Consider the following 24,185-nt stretch of genomic DNA (forward strand, 5'->3'; position numbering starts at 1 on the left):
TGGCTTTGGTTTAGTCTGCACATGAGTAAGGTAATAGGGAGTTATGGTGGGTTGTTGAGCAGGAGAGTGGCATGACATGTAAATGACCAGGTAAGCATTAGCCTTCCCAGCTTTGATGGATCTCCAGTACCAGGAAATCATCCTGCTGGCCTTCTCCTGACTCAATACAATAAGTGCATGGCTTCTAAGCACCCTATCAGCAGAGGGGGAAATGCTAATAATATACAGACATCTTGGTATCCGTGTCCGGATTGGCAGTCTCCTTGGGAGGCTGTTGGAACTGTGCAGAGATGGCTTGGAGGCCATGTCCTACCAAGTTCCCTGTGGAGATGAGTCAGACAACTTCCAGCTGTCTCGGGAGCTCTTGTGAAGCTACTCAAGGGCCTCAAATAAATATTTGCTGAATGAGTGAATGAATAGATGGATGGATGGGGGTGGCATTTACTCTCTAGCATTCCTTCTCTTTGTTTCAGAAGAAATTTCAGTTTACCTCTTGAAGGGAGGAAAACCCAGAGTCTGTCTCGACTTGGAAAGTTGCACATTAATTAGAGGAATTAGAACAGTTTCCTCTGACTGAGCGCTGTCTGTGGGCGGCCCTTTGCCTGCTGCTGTCTGACTGTTGTCTCATCTCCCCGGACACCGGTGGGAGGCAGACAGTTCAGCTTGGAGGAGTCAGAGGACTCACCTGCAGATAATGTCCAGCCTCGTCTTGTTCAACTTCCCTGGACCTCAGTTTCCAGTAATTGAGTTAGTAACAGTCTTTCCCTCCCGGAATTAGCAGCATAAACCAGCAGTGGGCACTCAGCACATAGGGAGTGCTCATCGAATGTTCATTATTATTTTCATGGTCTCGCCAGCGTTCTTGTTTCTCAGGCCATAGACATTGTTTATGGGACACACGCTGCCCCAGGCGCGAGCCTGGCTGGGCCGGCTCTGGGAGGCGGTAAGCTGCAGTGATTACGTGCGCCGGCTCTGAGCTCAGACAGCTTAGGTTCAAAGCCATGATCTGTGTTTAGTAGCTTTGTCATCCTGGGGAAGCCACTTCGTCTCTCTGAGCCAAGATTTCCTCCTTTATAAAACCGAGATGATTTACTTCTCTTGGGCGATAAGAAGATTAAATGAGATGGTACAGATTAGGCTCTTTGCATAGAGCTCGGTACATTGTAGATGCTCATTAAATGTTAAGATTTTATCATTATTATTATCATTATATTTAGGCTGTGGAAGACAAACATGGGTAGGATTTTATCTCATGGAATCATGAGATATTGAAAAATAATTATAAGTTAATAACAATAATAAACTATGTGCGAAGCCTTGTTCTCAGCACTTTATTTGTGTTAACCAGTCTGCTTCGTCATGACAGCCCCACAAGCTAGCTACTATTCTCCCAACGTTCCTGATGAAAATCTGAGCACAGAGAGGTTAAATAACTTAGTGAAGACCACACAGCCAGTAAATAGCAGAGCCGGGCTGGACCCCAGGCAGCCTAGTTCTGGAGTCTGTACTCTCGATCATTAGCCGTTTCACTCTGAAAAAGGTTAGAACCAGGTTAATTTGCCTGAAGACCCTTCAGCTGCTCTGAGCCACTGCCTTGAACCATTCTGTGGTGAGACAGACTCTCGAATCCTGCAGTGGGTCGCAGAGGGCAGCAGGGACCATTTAGGACCGTTCCATGTCGATCTTAAAAGAATCCTGCATGAGTGTGGTTCCTGGATCGATGCCAGCAAATAAGCTGGGGTACCTGGGGTGCCCCTGAGCCTCCAGAAAAGTGGTGGGATCCCTGGTGGGACATCTGGCTTCCGGGTGGCTCTGACAGATGGGGGACTTGCCTTGTATTTGCAGGGAGCTGGTCCTGCTCTTCTGACCCCAAGAACTCGCCTCCCAGCCCAGGACCGCCTTCTGCAGGGGGAATCCCTGTTGCTCAACTTCTTTTTTCCAAAACGCATCCTCGTTCCCATCTCTATGGACAGTTTGGCCGGCAAGGCTGCTGCGGGGTGGGGTGGAGTGGAACAGTTGAAGTTTTCCAAGGAAGGGGAACCCCAGCTGGTTCTCACATTAAGGAAAGGTGACAGCCTCCTGGGCTAATCTTAGCCCCCATGTTGGGTCATCGGCACCACCAGCTCCAAAGTTCTTTTAATAGCCGTCGACTGAAATGGAATTGGCAGTTTCCACTCCAGCAGGATGACAAATTGGAGAACGGTGGAAAAACAGTAGGAGAGGGGTAGTATGGTGTTTCTTAAGTTAGAAAAGCTTGGTGTTTTGGAAAACAGCTCCTTATTTATAGCAGCAGTAATAATAATGATTTTTATATTATTTTTATTACTATTTTAAAGTATTTGCATGACTTTCAAGAGCCCGCATGATCTGGCCCTTGCCCATCTCTCTGATTTCGGCTTTTTTGACTTGCCACCCCCAACCCCTCCCCTTTGGCTGTAGATACACCTGCCTTCATTCTGTCCTCAAACACCCCACGTTCCTTCCCGTCTCAGGACCTTTGCTTTTGCTGTTTCCCTGTGTCCTGCGTCCTCCTGTCCCTACAAGTCTTGGCTCGGAGGTGACTTTCTTTCTTTCTTTTACTGAGCTTTTTTTTTTTTAATTTAAGTATAGTTGGTTTACAATGTTGTGTTAATTTCTGGTGTACAGCATAGTGATTCAGCTATATATATATATATATATATATATATATATATATATATATATATATATATATTCCTTTTTCATCTTCTTTTTCAGTATATGCCATTACAAGGTATTAAATATAGTTCTCTGTGCTATACAGTAGGACTTTGTTGTTTATCTATTTTATATATAGTAATTAGTATCTATAAATCCTGAACTCTCAATTTATCCCTCCCAATCCCTTCCCCCCAGTAACCACAAATTTGTTTTCTATGTCTGAGTGTCTGTCTCTGTTTTGTAAACAAGTTCATTTGTGTCCGTCCCCCCCCACCCCGATTTCACATGTATGTGATATGGTATTTTTCTTTCTCTTTCTGGTCCATACATGTTGCTGCAAATGGCATTATTTTTTATGGCTGGGTAATATTCCATTGTGTGTGTGTATATGTGTATATATATATATATTATACACATACACATATACACACACACACAACTTCTTTATCCAGTCATCTGTCAATGGACATTTAGGTTGCTTCCATGTCTTGGCTATTGTAAATAGTGATGCTGTGGACATTGGGGTGCATGTATGTATCTTTTTGAGTTAGAGTTTCTTTGGGATATATGCCCAGGAGTGGGATTCCTGGATCATAGGGAAATCTATTTTCAGTTTTTTTAAGGAATCTCCATAACATTTTCCATAATGGTTGCACCAAACTACATTCCCACCAGCAGTGTAAGAGGGTCCCCTTTTCTCCACAGCCTCTCCAGCATTTGTCATTTGTGGACTTTTGGATGATGGCCATTCTGACTGGCGTGAGGTGATACCTCATTGTAGTCTTGATTTGCATTTCTCTGATAATTAGCGATATTGAGGCTTTTTTCATGAGCCTATTGGCCATTTGTATGTCTTCATTGGACAATTGCTTGTTTAGGTCTTCTGCCCATTTTTGGGTTGGGTTGTCTGTTGTTTTGTTATTGAGTTGTATGAGCCAGAGGTGACTTTCTTAATGAGCCCCTTTCTGATCATCTGCTCTGAAGTTGTTCAGCCTCCCCTACAACCCTGTCACCTTCTAGCCCATTGCCCTGCCCTGTTTCCCCGGTGGCATTTATCGCTGCTGGAATTGTCTTGCCTGTTTGTTTATTATCTCGTCTCCCACTGTGAGAGCTCCTTGAGGGTGGGGGCTTGGTGTTGGCTGCTGTAGCTGCAGTGTCTAGAACAGCCCCTGGGACATAGTGCTTATACATATTGTTGAATGAATGTGTGATCGCCATCAGTAGTCACATTGGCCCCAGGAAACAGGCAGTATTCCCCCCACTTTACAGATGAGGTAACTGAGGCTCCCAGAGGCCAGTGCACAGCTGGTGACAGAGCTGGAATCCCAAACAACATTTATCATTAACCCCCGAGTAATTTCTCCCGTCCAAGAGAACAAAGAGGAACCAAACAGAACGATGAGGATCTTTCCTATTTACCATTTTCAGTAATTGCTGAAAAGCCTCTGTATATTCTCTGAAATTTAAAAAATGTGTAACCTTTCAGGCAAAGTTCACGCAGGGAAGTCCAGGCTGTTCCTGACTTCAGCTGGTTACCCTGGCCCCTGGCCACTGGGGCCTCAGGCGGAGTCGGGGGTCCCAGCAAAACACTGCAAAACAGGAAAAAATCTAAGGACACAAAAATAAAAGTGATGTGGCAGCGGAAATGGGGTTGCCATGGCTTTGAGCGACTCGCCGCGCCTGGGTGGGATCCAATGTTTTGGAAGGTTCCTCCACATGACACAGGGTTTTGGAATTTTTCAGCTGGTAAATCTTTCTTAATTCAGGCCCCCGGCCCCAGCCAAGTAGCTCCCTGGCTCTCTGTGTCCCGCGGGGGTGTAGGTTGGAAACTTGCCTGCATCGGATTACTCAGCTTTGAAACTCAAATTGTTTGAAGAGAACTTGTGTTTTGTTTTGTTGGACGATTTTCTTGGAACAGTCCGATGACAGAGGCGCCTATCACCTGTTGAGAGGGCAAATTGATTTTTTAGAAGGGAGGCGTGGGTGGTGGAATTCCCTCTTTCCCACTGAGTCATCATATCCTAATATGAGTCAGTTTATGACTTGGAGGTTCCCAAAGGTTGTATTTTGAGCCTTGTTTAATAAATATAAATGCATATGCTTAAAATAAAAATTTCTTGCTAAATTAAGTCTTTTTCCATGGATGAGTACCCTGGAAACATTGGAACTGTCTTAGAGATGACACCTCCTCTTCCCACCTGTTTTTCTCCGTGGGTTTGGCTTCAACCAGCCTGGTGTTTTCCGAAACAATAGACCTGGTCTGGGAGTCTCTCTGCCTTGGACTTCACTCTGGGAAAGGTCAGGCTCCAAGCCGGGCTTGGGCATGACTCAGGCTCTGTAGACCTTTGCCCCCGGTGACTCAGTCCACAGTGTCATGGGCCCCCTGGGCTGCAGCCCACCCCTTACACACAGCTGGCCGGGCCGTGAGGCTTTCCTCCTGAGACAGAGGCCAGATCGCTGCTTGGAAGCCCCACTGGAGATAGAAAAAGTGGTCTTTTTTCAGAGGGCTGAATATTTGCCCGAGCTTCAGTCCTCTTGCGTGTGAGAACGGACTCTGGAGTGAAAGTCCTGCAGTTCGCTGAGTTCAGATGCCTTAAAAAGAGGACACAGGGACATGAGTTTTCTAATTAGCTTGGGTCCTAGAGTTTCCACCATCAGAAACTGTTCATAGTGCCAACAGACCTCCTGTCATTTGCAATTAGCAGGCTAGAATTTCCAACCCCATCAAGAAAATCCTATTTTTTATTAATGAACAATTTGACACTCTTTTGTGTTTTTTCCCTATATTTTTTGGCTTACTGCTTTTGTTTCTTTGTTTTTTTAGAGTAAAACTGTATAAATTTAAAGTGTTTTCAGGCTGTATTTTTCTTTTTTGAATTGAAATATAGTCTGTTTACAATGTTGTGTCAATTTCTGGTGTACAGCGTAATGCTTCAGTCATACAGGAACATACATATATTCATTTTCATATTCTTTTTCACCATAAGTTACTACAAGATACTAAATATAGTTCCCTGTGCTATATAGCATAAACTTGTTGTTTTATCTATTTTATATGTAGTAGTATCTGCAAATCTTGAACTCCCAGTTTATCCCTTGCCACCCACTTCCCCCCCATAACTGTAAGTTTGTGTTCCATGTCTGTGAGTCTGTTTCTGTTTTGTAAATAAGTTCGTTTGTTCTTTTTTTTCGATTCCGCATATAAGTGATATCATATGGTATTTTTCTTTCTCTTTCTGGCTTACTTCACTTAGAATGACATTCTCCAGGTTCATCCATGTTGCTGCAAATGGCATTATTTTATTATTTTTTATGGCTGAGTAGTATTCCATTGTATAAATATACCATAGCTTCTTTATCCAGTCATCTGTTGATGGCCATTTAGGTTGTTTCCATGTCTTAGCTATTGTAAATAGTGAGCAGGCTAGATTTTAGATCATCCAGGAGACTTGGCTTAAAGCCTAGATAGGCCTCATATGTGTTTTGGGACTCAGTTTACCCATCTCTAAAATGGGGTTGGTGGTATTTTAGTGATTAAAGGAGATCAAGGATCTGATAGTAGGTTCCCAGAAGATGTCAGCTGACCTTGCATGCACCCCCAGGAGCTTAGTTTACTTAACGTGGAGTGGGGAGGGCAGGCCAGCCTTGGTTTCTTCTCTGGGAGAAGAATCCTTCCTGGTGTGGGCAAATCTCCCCCTCCTTTCACCTGGGGCCATCAGACTCCTGCTGTCACATGTGATGCAGCCAGAGGGAACTTGACTAACGGCCCGTCCCTGCCCCTATCTCACAGATGGGGAAGCTGACTTGAGTGAGGTTGGCAGACTTCCTTGAGGTGACAGAGCACATCAGAGGAAGGCTGGGTCCAAAACCTCATTTCCTGGTTCCCAGAGTGGCTGGCTGTGTAAGTGGTGAGGGACATCTATTGCTGAGAAGAGGTGCCCCTGGGGTGGGATGAAAGATGAGCTGAAGTCTGGCCTCTGTGTAAGATGACCTGTCTCTTCTAGCCTCACTCCGCTCACTCATCCCCAAGGACTTCCGTAGATACTCCCCACATATTTATTAAATACCTACTGTGTGCTGTGCCTGGCACTGGGGAGGCATGACAGATGAGGTCCCTGCTGGCCGGGGTGGACAGTCTCAAACCTGTTTACAGGTGGCCACTTTGAGATGCGGAGAGTGCTGTGAAGACAGGGAAACCAGTCATAGGAGCAAGAGCAAAGGGTCTGGAGGCGAGAGAAAAATGTAGGATGCTAAGTTAAATTCAAATCTTAGTGAATTTCTTTGGTATGAGTATTGCCCATACTGGTAGTTAAGCAAATACTCATTGTTCTCTGCAATTCAAATTTAATGGGATGGTCTATATTTTTATGTATTAGATCTGGCAACCGTGGACAGAGCAGTCAGGGAGGGCTTCCCTGAGGAGGTGGCTCTGAGCAAAGCCCTAAAGGCGGGAAAGAGGGAGTCTCATGGACAGTGGGCAGTGTTCCAGGCAGAAGGAACTGCCCTGTGCCAGGGGTCCCAGCCTGAGGACTGGCTGAGGGTACTTGGGGAACTGAAGGCAGATCTAAGCAGCTGGTGCAGGTTGAGAGCGTGGGGGAGTATGACACCAGGCAGCTTGGAGAGGCCACTGGGGAAGGGGCTCAGGTCCCACTGGGCCGTGCAGGTGTGGCAGGGAGTTTGGATTTCATTCTGAAAACGAGTAGCTGTTGGAAGTTTTAAGCAGGGGAGTGTCATGATCTGATTTATGTTTTTCAGATTGCTCCGGCAGTTTGGGTGGAGAATGGACTTTGTGGGGTGGGAGTGCGGGGACAAGTGGAAGCTAGGAGGTGACTGAGCAGCTGCTGAGGTTGTCCAGGTGGGAGATGGAGTGGGTCAGCCCACCAAGGAAGTGGCGGGGCAGGAAGGGAGAAGGGGGGCTGTCAGCATCCAGGCACTTCCTCCCCAGCTCTCAGTAGAGATACTAGGGCAGATGTGCCGCTTCGGGTGGGTGGAATCCTAACGAAGGGGGCTCTCCTGATCCCCCACATCTGCTCAGCTCATTGAGCCTGGGCATCCAGGGAGCGTGCGTTTTTCGCTAGTTCGCAGTCGTAAAGAGCAGACTGAAATGACTTCAACTGTCTTCATTTAGCTAATTTTTAAAAGCAGAGCCAGGCCTGGGAAGCATCACACATGGTTTCCTAACCCAAACTGACACTTTGATTTCCTCCCTGTTTGCTTCGAGCCCAGCGACGCGCTCATGGCCCCAGTGAGGACGGATTTGCTTTCCTCCTCCTGAAAGCGTGCTCGTTTCTGCTGCGAGTGCTGACGCGAGCCCACTGCTGCCACGAGGCTCAGACTCCAGCCCAGACCCCGCGCCAGCCCTCCTGCTTCCTGACACTTCCTTCTGCCGGAGGGGGCAAGAGCTGCCTGCAGAGAGAAACCACCAAATCAACCAAGTGTAGGGGCCATCCGTCCAAAACGTGCTGGCTTCTCCTGGCACCATGGCCAAGTTAAAACAAAGCCTGTGATGTTACTCGAGCCACGCACTCCCTTCACCCCATTTCTGTGTGTGTGGCTCTTGCAGAATCTTGCTCAGTCTTCTCTAGACCCAACCTCTTTGCCCAAAGAAGTTGGCTCTTTTCTCTTCCCCTCTGAGTAAAGACTTGGATGAGGCTGCTTTGTGCTGGCTGCCCGCCCCTGTTAATTTAGCACGGGGGAAGTTTGCCCGAACATCTGCTTAAGAAACCGAAGTCCTTTATTTCATCTCAGCCCAGAGCGGTAGAAACACGCTTGGTCTTCCTAGGCCTCTTCTGTTCCTGGGCAGGTTTGCCCCGCAGTCCCAGACCTGGGCTGTGGCTCTGGAGGAGGGTTATCTAGACCTCAGGCTGAGTGGCTCTGGTGGAGTTTGGTTCCTTGTCTGCAACTGTAATCCAGATGCCTGCCTTCTTAGTCAGTTCCGAAAAAGGACTCTTCAACAAGGGCTTGGGGATTTCTCCTTGTGGGGACTTTTTGCTGGAGAGGCCAGTGGTCAGATGTCTCCTGAGCTCTGGCTGGGGGTCAGGCACTGGGGAATCAGCCCTGAGGTCAGTTGGTTCATTTCTTCCATGAGTGTTTATTGAGCATCTATTAAGTGCCAGACACATCGTACGGGGGAGAAAGCAGAGATCAAGACAGCTGGGTGGCTGGCTCTCTGGAACCCAGGCCAGCAGTGGGGAGAGATGGAAAACCAAGAGGCAGATAAAATGACATCAGAGAGTGGAAGGGAGGAGAAGAAAATGATGGGGGGTGGGAGCACAAGTCAGGGAGGACCTCCCTGAGCTGGACCTGAGGGATGGGGAGGAACTGGTCCTGGTGAGTGTGGAGAAGCTAAGGAAGGAGGCAGCACCCCCATCCCAGGAGAGGTGAGGAACCTTGAGTCCATGTCTCTTTTGAACTCCGGTGGGACACAGGGCCCTTCCTCCTTCTCTGGGGGCCCCTGAGGGCAGGAAGGCACGTGTGTGGCTTGTATCATGGCCCCAGCAACCTGCCGAGGGCCTGTAGTGCTTAATCCTTGCTGGTGGTCCACACCCAGCCTCCCTCTGAGATCATGGCCCCGCAGGGCTCCTGGGAGACAGGCGACGGGTGAGTCCACAGGCAGTTGCAAAACAGTTTTTTCTTAAGAGAAAAACTATTGTAAAAAAGACCCAAAGAATGTACATCCATTAAAATCGCCCATACTCCTAGCACGTTTTTCGAATCACGTGAGGGAGGACGGGAAGGTCTCACCCCCTCCCTGTGGTCCCAGGCGTAGGGGTGTGACCATACAAGTATCGTGGGGCGCGGGCTCCCTGAACACAAGCAGGCCGGTTTGTAGACCCACAAAGTGCCGTCGTGCTACACGAGCTATCCTGCCATGCTTTAAAAATTCTGCTTTTTAATAGAGCAGGGACACGTCCCCAGGTCAGAAAACATGATCGTCCTTATTCGAAGATATTTCTGTACTTCTATACCCGATATTCCAAACCACGTATGGATGGCCCATAATTAATTCACCCTGTCCCTGTCAAGGAATTTTTTCTATGGCCATTTTATTTATTTGCAATGAGAAACATAATGCAAAGAAGTGAAACGAAAAACTGATGCCCACCAGAATACTTGGGTCAAGAGGGCCAGCCAACTCTTTCTCCCTAAAGTTGGACCTGTGTGAGACACTAAATTCTAAAATAGTAATGTTAACAGTACCCACTCTGGGCTGCACATTTTGCTAAGGATTTTACATATAATCTCTATTTGAATCCTTGCCACAACTCTTTGAAGTCAATAAATTAACTTTATTACTTGGACTATGAGACAACTGAGGCACAGAGAGGTTAAGCTACCTCTCAGAGGCCACACAGCAAGTATAAATGGCAGTGATAGGACTTCAAATCAGAGTGACGTCTGGCTGAGAGAGTCCTGCCAGCATTTACTGTGAGGTCCACTGCCTCCTGGAAGCGCCATTCAGAGGATGGGATTAGTTTGTTCTCCGGGTTAAACCCTGGAACCTGTGAGCTGGGGTTCCGTGTGGGATGGGGGAGTGGCGGAAGAGCCCAGCAAAACGGCCTCGAGGGATTTTGCAAACCACATGCTTCCCTTGGAGACCAGCCTCCTTGGTGTGTCTTCTTCATGCTACGCAGCACTGAGGATTGCGGTGGCAGCTTTCACTTCCCGTTGGGGACTTGTTTATTCAGAACTGAGTGTGGGCACCACACAAGATGCACAGCCAGGCTAGGTGCCCTTTGGGCTTTTTAAAAGTTGATATAATGATGACAAGACCCACTTTTTGAAAGGAAGGGAAACAGGTCCCATGCCACCTGTCTTCCAGAACATCATCCCTTTGTGAGTTCCCTCCAGCCTGTGCCTGCAGGCAAAGGTATTTAAAATCATGATCAGAGAATGCGTATTATTTTCTGATTGAAAGGTGCTTGTGGTGCAAAAAAAATTATAAATGAGACAATGTTTAAATAATCCGTCTGCCACCAGCACTGATAATGATGCTTGCCCATGTCTGTTGAACATTTACACCCTGCCTGGGTCTTTTCTCTTGGAATGAACCTGTGACGTATAGGAGATGAGATTATGCCTGTATTTCGGATAAGAGGCAGAGAGAGGTAAAGCATCTTATCCAAGCTCACACAGCTGACTGGGGCAACACAGGGATTCAAAGCTGGGTCTGTCTGCCCCAGAGTTTGGGGTACATAGGAAAAAACTGGAGCTTGTTCTAGTGACTGAGAGGGGAAGTCGGTTCTGGCCGCGGAACATGCTGGAGAAGGCTGGGGGTTGCAATAAACGTGTCGCCAGGGGCCTGATAGAGGACACTGGAGGGAGCAGGCATTTTCTCCTAAACCCCGCAGTTTAAGGAAAGAGGCAGGTGCCTCCTCGCACAACACAGTGTCTTTAGACACCTGACTGGTTCCCCTCTGCATGTGATGGGGGGAAGGCACTGTCTCTTTCCCTCAAAGACCCCCCTGGGTGGGGCGTGGTAAGTAGCCGGGGGATGCAGGGACCAGGGCAGGAAGCACTTAGCACTGTCAGGTTCCCGTGCGGGTGACTAGGAGGGTCAGATCTTCGGAATTTTTTTTTTTTTCAAAAGTAAAATCTTCATTTTTAGGTGAAATTTCATTTTAAAATGGCAGCAGCTAATTAAAAAGCTGCTAAGCCACTCTACGTTCTAAAATTAGCCAAGTCTCTGGGGTGAGGCCAATTGGCTTTAAAAAAAAAATGCGGTAAAATACACATAAGATAATGTTGATCATTTTAACCATTTGTAGGAGTATAATTCAGTGGCATTAAAATACATCCACAACATTGTATAACTGTCAGCAGTATATGTTTCAGAACCTTTTCCTTTTCTGAAACAGAAAATCTGCACGCTTCAAGCAGTAACTCCCTCCTCTCTCCCCTCGCAGGCCCCTGGTAACTTGTAAGCTCCTTTCTGTCTCTGTGGATTTGCCTGTTCTGTGTACCTCATGTAAGTGGGATCGTACAATATCTGGCTTATTTTATTTAACATAATGTTTTCAGGGTCTCTCCATGTTGTAGCATGTATCAAAGTTTGCTTGCCTTTTAAGGCTGAATAATATTCTACTTTCTGTGTAGACCACATTTTGTTTATCCCTTCATCCGTCCATGGACACTTGGGCTGTTTCCACCCCCTGTGCCTCTGTTTTCTTTGAAGAAGCACTTCCTTGCTTCAGCAACTACTTAGATTGTGACTGTAACTTATTGCAGTGATTTAAATTCCGATCATGTTAACAACCAGCTGAGTAGTAGGGTGTGGAATGAGGAAGACACGGCTCCTGAGGATGCCCTGGAGGATGGGGGAAGCAGTGGCAGATGTGGTAGCAGTGGTACCCAGGGAGCTACAGGAGCCCAGAGGGGACAAACTTGGTCCAAAACAGGAGACTGCAGCTGAGTCCTGAAGGTCGAGCCACTCAGAATGCCTGCCAGCCTCCCTTCATTAACTTGGCTGAGGAGCTGCTCAGGCTCAGGAATCTGGGTGGGATACAGCCGACCTCTAAAGCCAGGCTGCCTCGGCTCAGATCTGGCTTCCCACCTACTCCCTGCGTGTCCTTGGGCTCGTGCCCTCGCCTCCCTGTACCTGTGTCCTCACCTGTCAAATAGGAGTGATGATCAGACCTGCAGCCGAGGGTTGCTGTGCAGATTAGACAAGTCTGTACCTGCGAGTTGCTTTGAGTGACGCTTTGTGTATAGTGAGTGCTCATAAGTGATAGTGTTATTCCTACTAGGAGGGGGAAGAATGGTGCCCGGAGAACCTGGAACGGAGGGCAGGAGCAAGGATGTGCAGGACCTTCGAGGCCACTGTGGGGGTTTCGATGGCGTCTGGAGGCACAGGGGAAGCAGGGAAGGGTGTGAGAAGACGTGTGTGAACGTTTGTGGTGGATGGACCCGCCGAGGACCTTTGTCCAGCCTCCCAGGAAGCTGGCATCTTCTCTTCGCTTGATACCCTTGAGCTTCTTTCCTCGACAGCATTCCCCCTGTTGTTGGACTGTGCCAGTTGCTGATTTAATAACTGTCTACTGCATGCCTTTGGACAATGCCCCTTCCTTCTCTGGGCCTCAGTTTCCCCCTCTGACGGTGGTGGGCTGGCTGATTTCTAAGGCTGCTCTCTGGCACTTGTGCGCTGGAAGTCTATGGCTGTTGGTGGGGGGAGTTTTGCTTATTACGTATGCCCACCAGAGATGGAGAACAGGGTGCCAATCTGGGGAGAAGGGCTCCCTCCCATTTTTCTTGGGTCCTTAGACCAGGAGAAGAGACTTTGAAGACTCTTCTCCAAGTGACACCCTTTTCATCACACACCATTTTGTATTTTCTGTGCTTCATCTGCCAGTTATTGGCATGAGTCAAGGAAGAGAGCTGAGGATGGAAGTTTTACGGACCCTTAATACTTCCTGACCACGTTTCCAGTTACTTCTTTCTCTTTCCTCCCATTATGAGACTTCTGAAAATGGTTCTTTCTTTTCGAAATGAGTGAAGCTCACACATGGTAATGAACCAGACCCAAAGAACCATGGTACCATCGATGGCAGAACTCAGATCAGCCAGTGAGAGGCTCAGGAGGAGGGTGACATGCCAGACGTCCACACATGTTGTTCATTTCCTCGATTAATTTCTTACTGGATCTTCTGACTTGGGGCTCACACTGCAGTTAGTGAATAAGAACGTGTTTTTCTGATGAGGACCCACACCTAGCTTGTATGGGCACCTGAGAGGGAGACACGTGTCTCTGTTGGATGACCTTTGGCCTGTTTTTGATAAACAAATGAGGATTATCTCTGAATAGTTCCATCCAGGGCTTTGCACACTGAAAGCACCCTGTCTTGACTTAACTTCAAGTTCCTCAATGTCTATCCATCCCTCCTTTCTTGCTTCCTTTTAAGCAGTGTCTGATGTTGGCTTCTGGCTTTTCCTTGGCCCCCAGCAGGTGCCTTTGGAGCAGCTGACTCTTTTACGCGCTCAGATTCAAGATGTTTACTAGCACCTACAGTATGTTGGGTGTTGGGGAGACATGATGGCTGTAACTTGGTCTCTCCTGAAGGGATCACACACTATGGTGACAGTTGGTGCACTAACCACCTTTTCCTCTTCCCTTTGGACATCAGTCCATGTCTTCCTTAGTCATTTGAGGAATTGCACCTACTAGAACCATGAAGGCCAAGACCTGCAGACTGACTCGTTGGAGAGGCCTCCAGCTGGCTCACTGCTTATTCTTTGTTCAGATCATCCAGATCGCATCAGTTTTGGTAGCAATCACAAGACGCTTTTTTGGTTATTGTTTTGGGAACTACGTTCTATACTACGTACTAGCAATTTCAGATAATGCTTGGAAACCAGATTTTTGGGGGTGAACTTTAATAGCCTAGACAATATGGATTCAAATCTAACCTATCACAGAAGCTGCTAATAGTTGTGCTTAAAAAGGGGGGGGATTCTTTGGCCAAATGTTGGGACATGGTACATACCCCAGCCCATCTTGGAGGGTTATGTGACACCGGAGCAGATTAAAGGCTCTGAGAAGTCCTGCAGGAAAGAAACCCACTTGACTTTGACTCAGCATTTTCCAAATGCTTATTAGCTTGTAGAATTTGCTTCCCTTTCTCATAAACCCATTTAATATTCTTCAGAGCCAGTGTTCCACAGAACACCCTGGAAACACTTGTGGAAATGATTTGTTTCAGCCGAAAACTACCCAATGGCCAATGTAGGTGGTCAGCGAAAGAAATGTATTATTTGCAAATGCAGAGTTTTGTTTGGCCCAACTTGTTGGCCCCAAACTGGGGAACTAGTGGTCTGCTCCAGGGAAGGAGGGTTTACTGTCAAGCGAAAACTCTCGTTGCTTGTTGTAATGAGTCACACGAGATGCAGGCTCTCTGCTGGCTGAAAGGTGGAGGGTGGGCGCCTGTGTTTCCACCCTCTCCAAAGCCTCACGAGCCAGGACATCGTTTAAGCCTCTTAGGACAGAATATGTAAGCCACCTGTGTTCTCAGACAATGAAGAAGTCATGTCTGGGACAGCCAGGGATCTGTAATGGGGCCCCTGTGACAGGCTTGGCACAGGCAGAACATTTTGGAAATAGTCTTTGGTTGAATAAAGCATATTATAAAGTAAAGCATATGACAGTACTTCTTTTTTAAGAAAAAAAGATATAGACACATTCAGACGTAGAGAAAAAAAGATAATGGTGTTGGGATGATGGGTAATTTCAATTTTTTTTTCCTATTTGCTATTGTTGCCCAGTTTTCTGTTATCAGTGTGCATTCCCTTTGCAAAAAGAAATATGCATTTCTAGCAATAAAAACACAAATATGTACATATATGCGTACACAACACAAACACAGATACATTTTACTGGAATGGTCTAATATATAAGCCAAGATAAATATAAGCTGGTAACTTTTTGTCTTAAATCTTTGGTTGCTAATAGTTCCTTCAAAGTCTGTCATTTTTAAATTTTTCCAGATGGGCAGCAAATTTGGGAGATGGAGGCCACGGTGGATAAAGACAAGAGCCAGCCTGTAAGCACCCGGATGCGATGACCCAAAGCCTGCCGTGTTGCCCCCAACCTCCCTTGTGCCCTCTTCCCCCTTTTTTCCCCCCTTCCTTCATCAAAGTCCCAGTGCTTTGGACCTAATAGGCACTCAGCAGGTACTGAATTGATGAATGAATTAAACGTTTATTGAGCCCCAGGCCCTCTGATTTGTGATGGTGACATCTTAATATACTTTGATAGACCCAGTGGTAAGTCGTCTTCACTGCAGCTCAAAAGTCAAGTTCCCCTTAATTGGGATTTTGCCTGTACACGTACAGAAACGAGTCATGAGTCCTTGAAGATGGGCTGGCTCACTGTGCTTAGGGCCTTGGATGGGAATTTAGATGTGATTGTAGTCACTGACAACTCCTTTCTTCCAGAACATGCTTTTTGTTGAGATCCCTGAGTATCGGAACAAGCACATTCGGACGTCGGTGAAGGTCAACTTCTACGTCATCAACGGGAAAAGAAAACGAAGTCAGCCTCAGCACTTTACCTACCATCCAGGTAAGGCGTTCTCTCCCAAGGCCCCTTGGGTGTGGAGAGGCCTCCCCGGGCAAGCAAGTGAGGACACAGGCCATCTACTGGGTGACCTTGGGCAGGTGACTCATCCTCTCTGAGCATCAGTTTCCTCACCTATAGAAATCAGATGCACTGAGAATGCTCAGCGCTGGGCACATCAGTGATGTTAGCTATTGTGGTTATTAATATTTCCCTTTGGGAGGGCAGAATAGGCCCATGTGGACTTGTTCAGCAGAAGGTGGCAGAGCTGATGACTCCTATCTCTATTTTAGATTTGATCATGATAGGGGTCGAAGGTGGATATGACCTAAAACTGTGGAATCTTAGGGACCTCATAGTAGGTTGTCACCTGGTGACCAAATGGAGTCACTGGGTGGACAACCAGGCCAGGAGGTCTCATTCCCACATAGCACTACAGTCCCCAGGAGGGGGACGACTGCCATTCTCCATTCATTTATTTGTCCAGAAAATATCTGAGTGCCAGGCACTGTTCTCGCCTTGGAGACACAGCAGTGAGCAAAACAGATAAAAATCCCCGCCCTTGTGGAGCTGCCGTCCTAACAGAGGGGATTCAGATAAAAGCTAATACTGATTGAAGGGGCTTCAGATGATAGGTAACGTGTTATTGGTGCGCTGGCTTGTGGTGAGGGCTGCAGAAAGAGGCTACAGACTTCCCAAGGCTGAGACGGGCCTGCCAGCTGCCCTGCCGGGACTGGAAACCTATAATCTGAGAGTATCATCCAGGTTATAATTTCCGTCCCATGACAGTTTCACACAGAGCCTCTGGGCTGCCGGATGCTTGAAACCGAGGGGCTGGCTTCCGTGAAGCACATGCGTCCGCAGGTTCGCGTGTGAGTGTCCCATCATCCCAGGACTAGTGTGACATGCCGTGAGCCGCAAAGACCTATGGGGACCCATGATGAGGGGGAAATCTCTGGAGGGGGTGCTCGAGGCCGCAGCTCAACAATCCTTTGTAATGGAGAGGATTTCAATTTTGTGCCCCGTGTTCTTGCCTCTCCTGGGTGGTAGTGAGGCCTCCCTGGGCCTGAGGACTGGCACTCGCCTGTTTGGGCTTGGCAGGAGCGAGAACTCAGGGCTCGGGCGCCCAGGGACTGAGCTGGCGGTCTTTGAGTGGCATCCTGAGAGATGGTTTCTGCGGTTGGAGTCAAAGCTGCGTTTTCGCTTTAGGTCCTGAACCTCCATTGCCTCTCCCAACACCCGACACTCGGGAGCCCCCGATGTGATTCTGGTCCTGTCACTGATTCATTTATTCCAGTGACAAGAAAACGGATTCCTCAGCTCCACGGGCTGGTGGTGCCTCAGTGAAGGGTGTTGGAGAAGCACAAATTCTCGTGACTGTCCTGGGAGGGGAGAGGAACAGGGACCTCAACCACACTAACAGCAGTGATGGCAGTGATGAGGACAGCACGCATTGAGCACTGTCTGGCAGTGACTGTGTATACAGTGCACACACGTCCCAGTGAATCTTCCCAACAACCCCACGGGGCAGGGCTGATTGTTCCTGCCAGCGAATGTATGGGGAAACTGAGGCCCAAGCCAGCAGGCCTCATCCCCCTACAGACTGCAGAACTCAGGACGCTGACAGTCACTGTGTGTGGTCATTCCTTTGTCCAGAAAATATCCAAATGCCGATTAAGTGCCAGGTACTGTTTTAGGTGCTAGGGACCCAGCATTGAACAAAAAAAAGACCCCCCACTCCCAAAAAAATCCTCCCTTTGAGGAGCTGACATTCTAGTGGGGGGGGGGGTGCGTTCAGGTAATAAGTTAGCACATGAATGTACAGATATTTCAGATGGCGGTGAGTGTTATGAAGGACGACAAGCGTGGGGGCAGGGTGGGAACTGCTAGGGAGGAGGGAGGAAGCAGAGGTGTAATTATAAATCAAGCCTTCATCCCCCAGCCCTCCCCCTGGGGAAAAAGGCCGCTCACATCCCAGGGCTGACATAGACCCACCAGCCACTTTTCCACTATTGGAAAGATCTAGAGTTCCAGATCATCACCCAGGGTAAAATTTCTGACCTAAGACAATTGCCTGGGCAGCCTCTTGCCCAAGGCTAATAACTGACAGGGCACAAATCTCTGATCCCACCCATCTGGACTCCCAAGGCCACATTCCCAACCACTGTCTGCTGATCCTCTGTGCGCACCTGCGACACTAAGAGTGGTGCCCCCCGACCCCTGTGCGCTTTTCTCTTCTCACAGTCCCAGCCATCAAGACGGAGCCCACCGATGAATACGACCCCACCTTGATCTGCAGCCCCGCCCACGGGGGCCTGGGGAGCCAGCCTTACTACCCACAGCACCCAATGGTGGCCGAGTCCCCCTCCTGCCTCGTGGCCACCATGGCTCCCTGCCAGCAATTCCGCTCTGGGCTCTCGTCCCCCGATGCCCGCTACCAGCAGCAGAACCCAGCAGCCGTCCTCTACCAGCGGAGCAAGAGCCTGAGCCCCAGCCTGCTGGGCTACCAGCAGCCGGCCCTCATGGCTGCGCCCCTGTCCCTTGCGGACGCCCACCGCTCTGTGCTGGTGCATGCCGGCTCCCAGGGCCAGAGCTCGGCCCTGCTCCACTCCAGTCCCACCAACCAGCAGGCCTCGCCAGTGATCCACTACTCACCCACTAACCAGCAGCTGCGCTGTGGAAGCCACCAGGAATTCCAGCACATCATGTACTGCGAGAATTTCGCACCCGGCACCACCAGGCCCGGCCCACCCCCTGTCAGTCAAGGTCAGAGGCTGAGCCCGGGGTCCTACCCCACGGTCATTCAGCAGCAGAATGCCACAAGCCAAAGAGCAGCCAAAAACGGACCCCCGGTCAGTGACCAAAAGGAAGTGTTACCCACGGGAGTGACAATTAAACAGGAGCAGAACTTGGACCAGACCTACTTGGATGATGGTAAGATGCTTATTTTTCTCATTGCCCGTGAGTTCGGTGCCCCAAAGCATCCCCCCCAGCAAGTGTACCATATGGCCTGGGCATCTTCCTTCACCTGTTTGGGCCTTAGTGTCCCTCTCCTTAATTTAAGGGAGTTGCATAATATAACCTTTAAGGCTTCACCTGACTGTGCAGGACTCATTTCCCTGCAGGAGGTTTGGAGCGGGTGGTGAGAGTTTCAGTTGCTCCCCCTACAACCATCACAACAGAAAGAGCAAATGAGGGCAGTTCTGGCCCTAGGAGTGTCCCCTGGGTCACCAGCTGGGTCAGTTAAACTGCTTCCACTCTCTTTCCATTTACCAAATTTAGACCAAGGATAGGGAAACAGAAAGGAAGGAAAGCTAACCTTTTATTCCTGGAGAGGAAAAAAAAAATCTCACTTGATAGCCCTCTTTTGTGTATTTGGGGGAGGGAGGGTAGAGCAGAGGGAAGGAGGAATTTCGTTGAAAAGTGGCTCTATCAGAACTGAGCATGAATGGGGGGCTTGCGGGCAGGCTGCGGGCACATCTCTGCCCCATGCCAGTGGAACAGAGCAGCGCATTGATGGGAGGGAAGCAGTGGGCTTCCGTTGTGGCAAGCCCAGCTGATGGGTGGTTGGGCCAAGGGAAAGATGCAGAGGCAGCTTTGTGTGTCTGTAGGTGCCTGGGTTTGTTGACGGGGGGTCAAGCCGGAGGGTAGACTTGCTGGAGTAGCTGTGCATGTGACATCAGTCTGTGATCGCAGAGAGGAAGGGCCAGTTGTGTTGGCAGGACTCACCTGGCATCAGCCAGGTGCTGCTGAAGGACAAGGGCGCAGGGCGGACAGAGCAGCTTTCCCCTGGGGGCGCCAGAAAAAAGAAAACAGGTGGTTTGAATTTCTTATTGGTAGAAGGAAAGCCTACACCACCAGCAGCCATGCGCAGCTCCAGCCTCGTGGTTTACAGGCAGTAGCATCAGACGGACCCTGACTCCTCAGTTATTTAGGAAAATTTACTCCCAGGAACCCAGCCAAGGGGTAGGAAGAAAGGTTAAAAAGCTTCAAAATAGCCACAATATTTACATTAAAGGCCAGGTACTAGACACCAGACATTTCAGTGGTGGAAATTCTTTGCAGCGCACTCAGGGACTGTTGACTTTTACTTTATGCAAAGTTTTGACGATCCAGGTTATCTGGGTTCTGGAGCTTCTTCTAGTTTCCACGTCATTCTCTCTAGTAAAACTGTCTTTCAGAAACTTCCCCTAGACACATCCAGCGAAGATCTCTGGGGCCACTGAGTAGAGGGTCAGACCGCCCCGTGTGCCTTACAGGGCCGACTGCTGAGTTAATAATTGATCTAGCTAATGCTGAATAATCAAACACAGGCTGAGTTAGGGTCACTGCTCAGTTTTAATGGGAGACCCAGGCGCCATCCATTCTTGAACAATTTACACTCAAAATGGTGAAGGTAAAGTTTCGGTGCTTATCTGAAATGGGGCTATCGTGTAGAAAATTCAACTCATACAGAAAGCCTTCCCCGAGGTGGCAGATAAATGAAACGTGGCAGTAACTGGACCTCCCTCCATGCGTGCGCTCGGGGGCTGGATCAGGGCAGAGGTGCTTCTTAAATAAATGATGCCAGAGCCGGGACTGGAACTTTCCCCTGCTGGCTCTCTGTGCTGGGTTGGTCTAGTCTCTCCAGGGAGAAATGTGCCAGCCCCTCCCACCCTGTCTGTCAAGTTACAGACCAATGGTGAGCGTCTCTGGGAGAGGATGGGAGTCGGTCCCTGGTTTTCTGTGATGCATCAGTATCCACGTGGGCCTGAGGTGGTCATGTGTGACCTTTGAGTGTCTGGAATAGCCCCAGACCCACAGAGGAGCCTCCTGTTTTCTCAGAAACTTGTGTTATGGAGAAAGCAGCCAGAATGGAGACCCTTTGGGGCCTCCTAAGTGTCTTTCCGAACACAGGCAGGTTCAAGGTCACAGTGAGAGTGAGCTCCCTGTGTCAGTGACATGAGCTGGCTCTAAGGCCGTCTCAGGGAGCCGAGTATGGTGAAATTGCCTCTCCTGGTGGAGCCTTTGCTTAAGTACGTTCTGCACAAGCCCCGTTCCCTGGGATTTTAGGAGATTTTCTCTGAAATGAAGGTACTATGCCTTAGAAAAATACTTGATGAAACCAGGTTTTTAAAAAACTTGTTTGATACAGGACTTCTCAGAGCCTTTACTGAGCTAGTGGACATGATCAATCTCTAAAATGAGGGGGATGTAGCGCTTCCCAAAATTACTGGATTGATGGCAAGATTGAGTGCACAACTCCAGGGGGTGGTGTTCATGTGATGTTTTATTGTACTTTGTGCTAATGGAGCCCTTGGAGTTGTACAACATGGCAGGCCTGGGACCCCTCTCCCCTGGCATTTGGGAGAAATAACGGGGAAGAGTGTCAGATTTCAGAACCAGCAGTGCCGCGTCCCATGTGCCGTATTCAGGCTTTTCAGCTTGGAGGCTTCGCGTTCCTGGGGCCAGAGTGTGACAGGGCAGTAGAATCACTTCTTCCCATGTGGCCCCCAAAAGGCAGCCAAGTGGCTGCTGGTTAGACGTTCCATGCTTGACCGGCGCTGTCCCCAAGGCTCTACCCAGCCCCGGGCCCTCCGATGGGGAGGTGCCCATGTGGCTTCTTGTGCCCAGTGATGCACCCCACGCTGCACCACTGCTGTAGCCGCTGGGAAGAGGTGGGTGCAGCTTTATCTCCTACGTGCTGGGGTTTCGGATCCCTCTAACACTTGCCGCCTGGCCTAGGCACCTATGGAATGTTCTCAGATTCCACTGCTGGCTTTATGAATGTGGGGATTCAGACTTCTCAGTTCTTTGGCGTTACTTTCTGACACGTAAGCTGGAAATCCCTGGGTCATTTCTCTGGTCTTTTTGGGAGGCATCCTAGGTCCTTTTCTGTCTCTTTCACGAATTGCCCAAAGGAAGTCTGGCTGCACAAACTCCAGCAGAACGTGCTCCCAGTGTGGGGGCTGTTTCTCACGTGCCATTCCTTTGCCTTGGGATTTTGGCAAACTAGACTTTCCATGGAAACTTTGTGAGAGCTGGGCTTCAGTGTTTGAAGGGTCAAAGGAAGGTTCCGCAGCTGGAAAAGGAAGGGGTCGCCAGAGGACTCAGGTCCAAATGCAAACAAATCATCTTAGAAGTTGATTACGCTGCTGGACCGTGATCCCGGGAAGCCCCAGCATGTGGTTATCTTTTCCTGACCCTTTGCCGACGACCCGGGGCATCTTGTCTGGGCGTCCCACCTGCTCTCGCCTCTCTTCTTCCCCAGCTGCATTCCTGCACACAGACACTGTCTGTCTTGGCCCCATTTTTTCTTGGAACTCCAAAATGCAGCTTCTCCATTCTCCACTCCAAGGACTCGAGACGTTTTCCAAAAGTCTCTTTTTGAACTCGCGCAAATAAGTGCTATTCCAGGGCAGACTGTATCCTCATTCCTCTCCTAGTGTTCCACTGCCCCCCGCCTCCCCATCCCAGGCACTCTTTCGTAGTTCTTCTGAAATGCATGCTTTGCACATGCATAAACTGGTTTTTCCTCTGTTCCTGTCTCCCCTTCTGTGACTGGTTTCTTGTTCTAAAGCCCCAGGTCGTCTCTGGGAAATACCAGTGGCCCCTCACAGTAACACGTTCTTGTGAGCTGGGAACCAGTTCTTCCTTCATCCCTGCCTCCCCTCCTCCCAACCTTCGTCCCCCTCCATCCTGACCCTCCTCCCTTCCCTCGCCAGCCTCCCTCCCTCCCTCTCACTCACAGGTATTAACTGGACGCCTTCTCTGTGCCTGCCAGGCACCATTCTGGGACTCAGGGAGACACTGGTAAACAAGTCAAAAGTCCTAGCTCTCGTGGTATTTTTTTTTTTTTAATAAAGGAGGTAGATATTAGCATGTAAGGTAATAAGTAAGCGTATTTCAGATGGTGGGAAAAAGCCACAAGGGAAATCACACAGGGTTAGGAGCCAGAGTGTGGCTGGATGGGGGTGGTGCTGGGGAGATGTGAGGGAATGGTGTCTCAGGGAGAAGGAACAGCAGGAGCTGGACGCCGTGAGGTCAGGGGCATGGGCTGGCGTTGGTGGCTTTTTGGCAGCAGTGCAGTGTGATTTAACTTACATCTTGAAAGGATGACCTTGACTGAATTTGGAAAATGGACGATAGGGAGGCAAGAGCTGGAAAACAAGGGACTGACTTCTTTTTAGACAAAGCCAGACCTGAAGCACGTGGATCCCATGGCAGGCGTGTTCTGGGACTGGCGCGTTTTACAAAGGTTGCCTTATGCATCCTTACTTAGTGCGGTTATTTCAAACGTAACTGGAACTGCCAGACTGTGATGAGTTCACAAGGAGTTCTGACCACCTCCACAGCCCAGAACCAAGGGCGCTGCACCGTCGCCCGCCCAGGGCACCTGCGTGGAGCGGGGGGATAGTGTCTGTGCTGTGTGAGGGGGTCAGGGGCAGGCAGGTGGGAGAGGCGTCAAGGAAATGGGGCTCCAAGGGGACTCCTGCCAGGTGCTGTGATGTCACATTCTCTGAGGAACCGGGGGTCTCAGGTCGTCAGACCACCTCTCCACAGGTGCTGGGGTAGCGAGCCTACACCAGCAGCCTTGAGACTCAGCCGCAGACCAGAGGACTGAGGGATGGGGTGAGGCCTGGGACTCAAGGGAGATCCTCTCTGCTGTTCTGGAAATGTTTTGGGGTGAAGGACATGATCTCAGTGACGGCCAGAGCCTCTGCCGGTGGCTTGTAAGGGTGGCAGATGGTGTGTGTGTGTGAGAGAGTGAGTGGGTAGATACACACGTAGGAAGACCACAAAATAGTCTGTTGGTTTTTTAATCTACTTTTCTCTTCTTCCTATGAACTACTTAAAAATCATTTACTGAAATAATTGAATACATTTGAATATTTCTATATATTTAAATATTGCAATATATTCACTCTCAGAGTCCTCTTTCCTCCATTTGGTCTTGTTTGAGTCTCCCCCTTGCCTTAACCCCAGCTCTCAGGACTTACTCACCACGTCCCCCTAAGACATGCTGAATGTCAGCGTTCGTACTTCCTTCGGACCCTGGGCAAGTGACTGGCCTCCCTGTGCTTGGTTTGCCCACCCACAGACTGGGAGACGACCCGCGCTCCTCCCTCACGGGGCTGTGGTGAGGATGTGCTGAGTTAGGGCACGCCACACCTTGAGAACGGGGCTTGGCACAAAGTACTCCTCAGTGCATGTTAGCTGCTCTTTTTGTTTATGAATCTAACGGACTTGACTTCTTGTAGGTGGGGCCCCAGGAACGGAATTAGTGCCCTTCTGAAGGAGAGCCCACAAAGCTCCCTAGTCCCTTCCACCGTGTGAGGTTATACTGAGAAAGCAGCTGTCTGTGAGGAAGTGGGTCATATCTGTCAGCACTTTGACCTTGGATTTCTCAGCGTCCAAAACTATAAGAAACAGATGTTGGTGGTTCATAAGCCACCAGGAGCTTTTTTTGTTACAGCAG

At 49.1% G+C, this 24,185-nt stretch overlaps 1 protein-coding gene across 5 annotated transcripts in view; it reads left to right on the forward strand.

Moving 5' to 3' along the window:
• Nucleotides 1–24,185, forward strand: part of NFATC2 (nuclear factor of activated T cells 2) — a 146,164-nt gene that overhangs the window by 90,525 nt on the left and 31,454 nt on the right. For all 5 annotated transcript variants that reach the window (XM_031433614.2, XM_010998844.3, XM_031433613.2 and 2 more), the window contains exons 7-9: nt 15,157–15,212; nt 15,607–15,733; nt 17,972–18,661. In XM_031433614.2, coding sequence (XP_031289474.1) covers nt 15,157–15,212; nt 15,607–15,733; nt 17,972–18,661 — 873 coding nt within the window. The remainder of the gene's footprint in view (nt 1–15,156; nt 15,213–15,606; nt 15,734–17,971; nt 18,662–24,185) is intronic.

The sequence above is a fragment of the Camelus dromedarius genome, chromosome 18 (genome assembly GCF_036321535.1).
Source record: "Camelus dromedarius isolate mCamDro1 chromosome 18, mCamDro1.pat, whole genome shotgun sequence".
Classification (NCBI taxonomy): Eukaryota; Metazoa; Chordata; class Mammalia; order Artiodactyla; family Camelidae; genus Camelus; species Camelus dromedarius.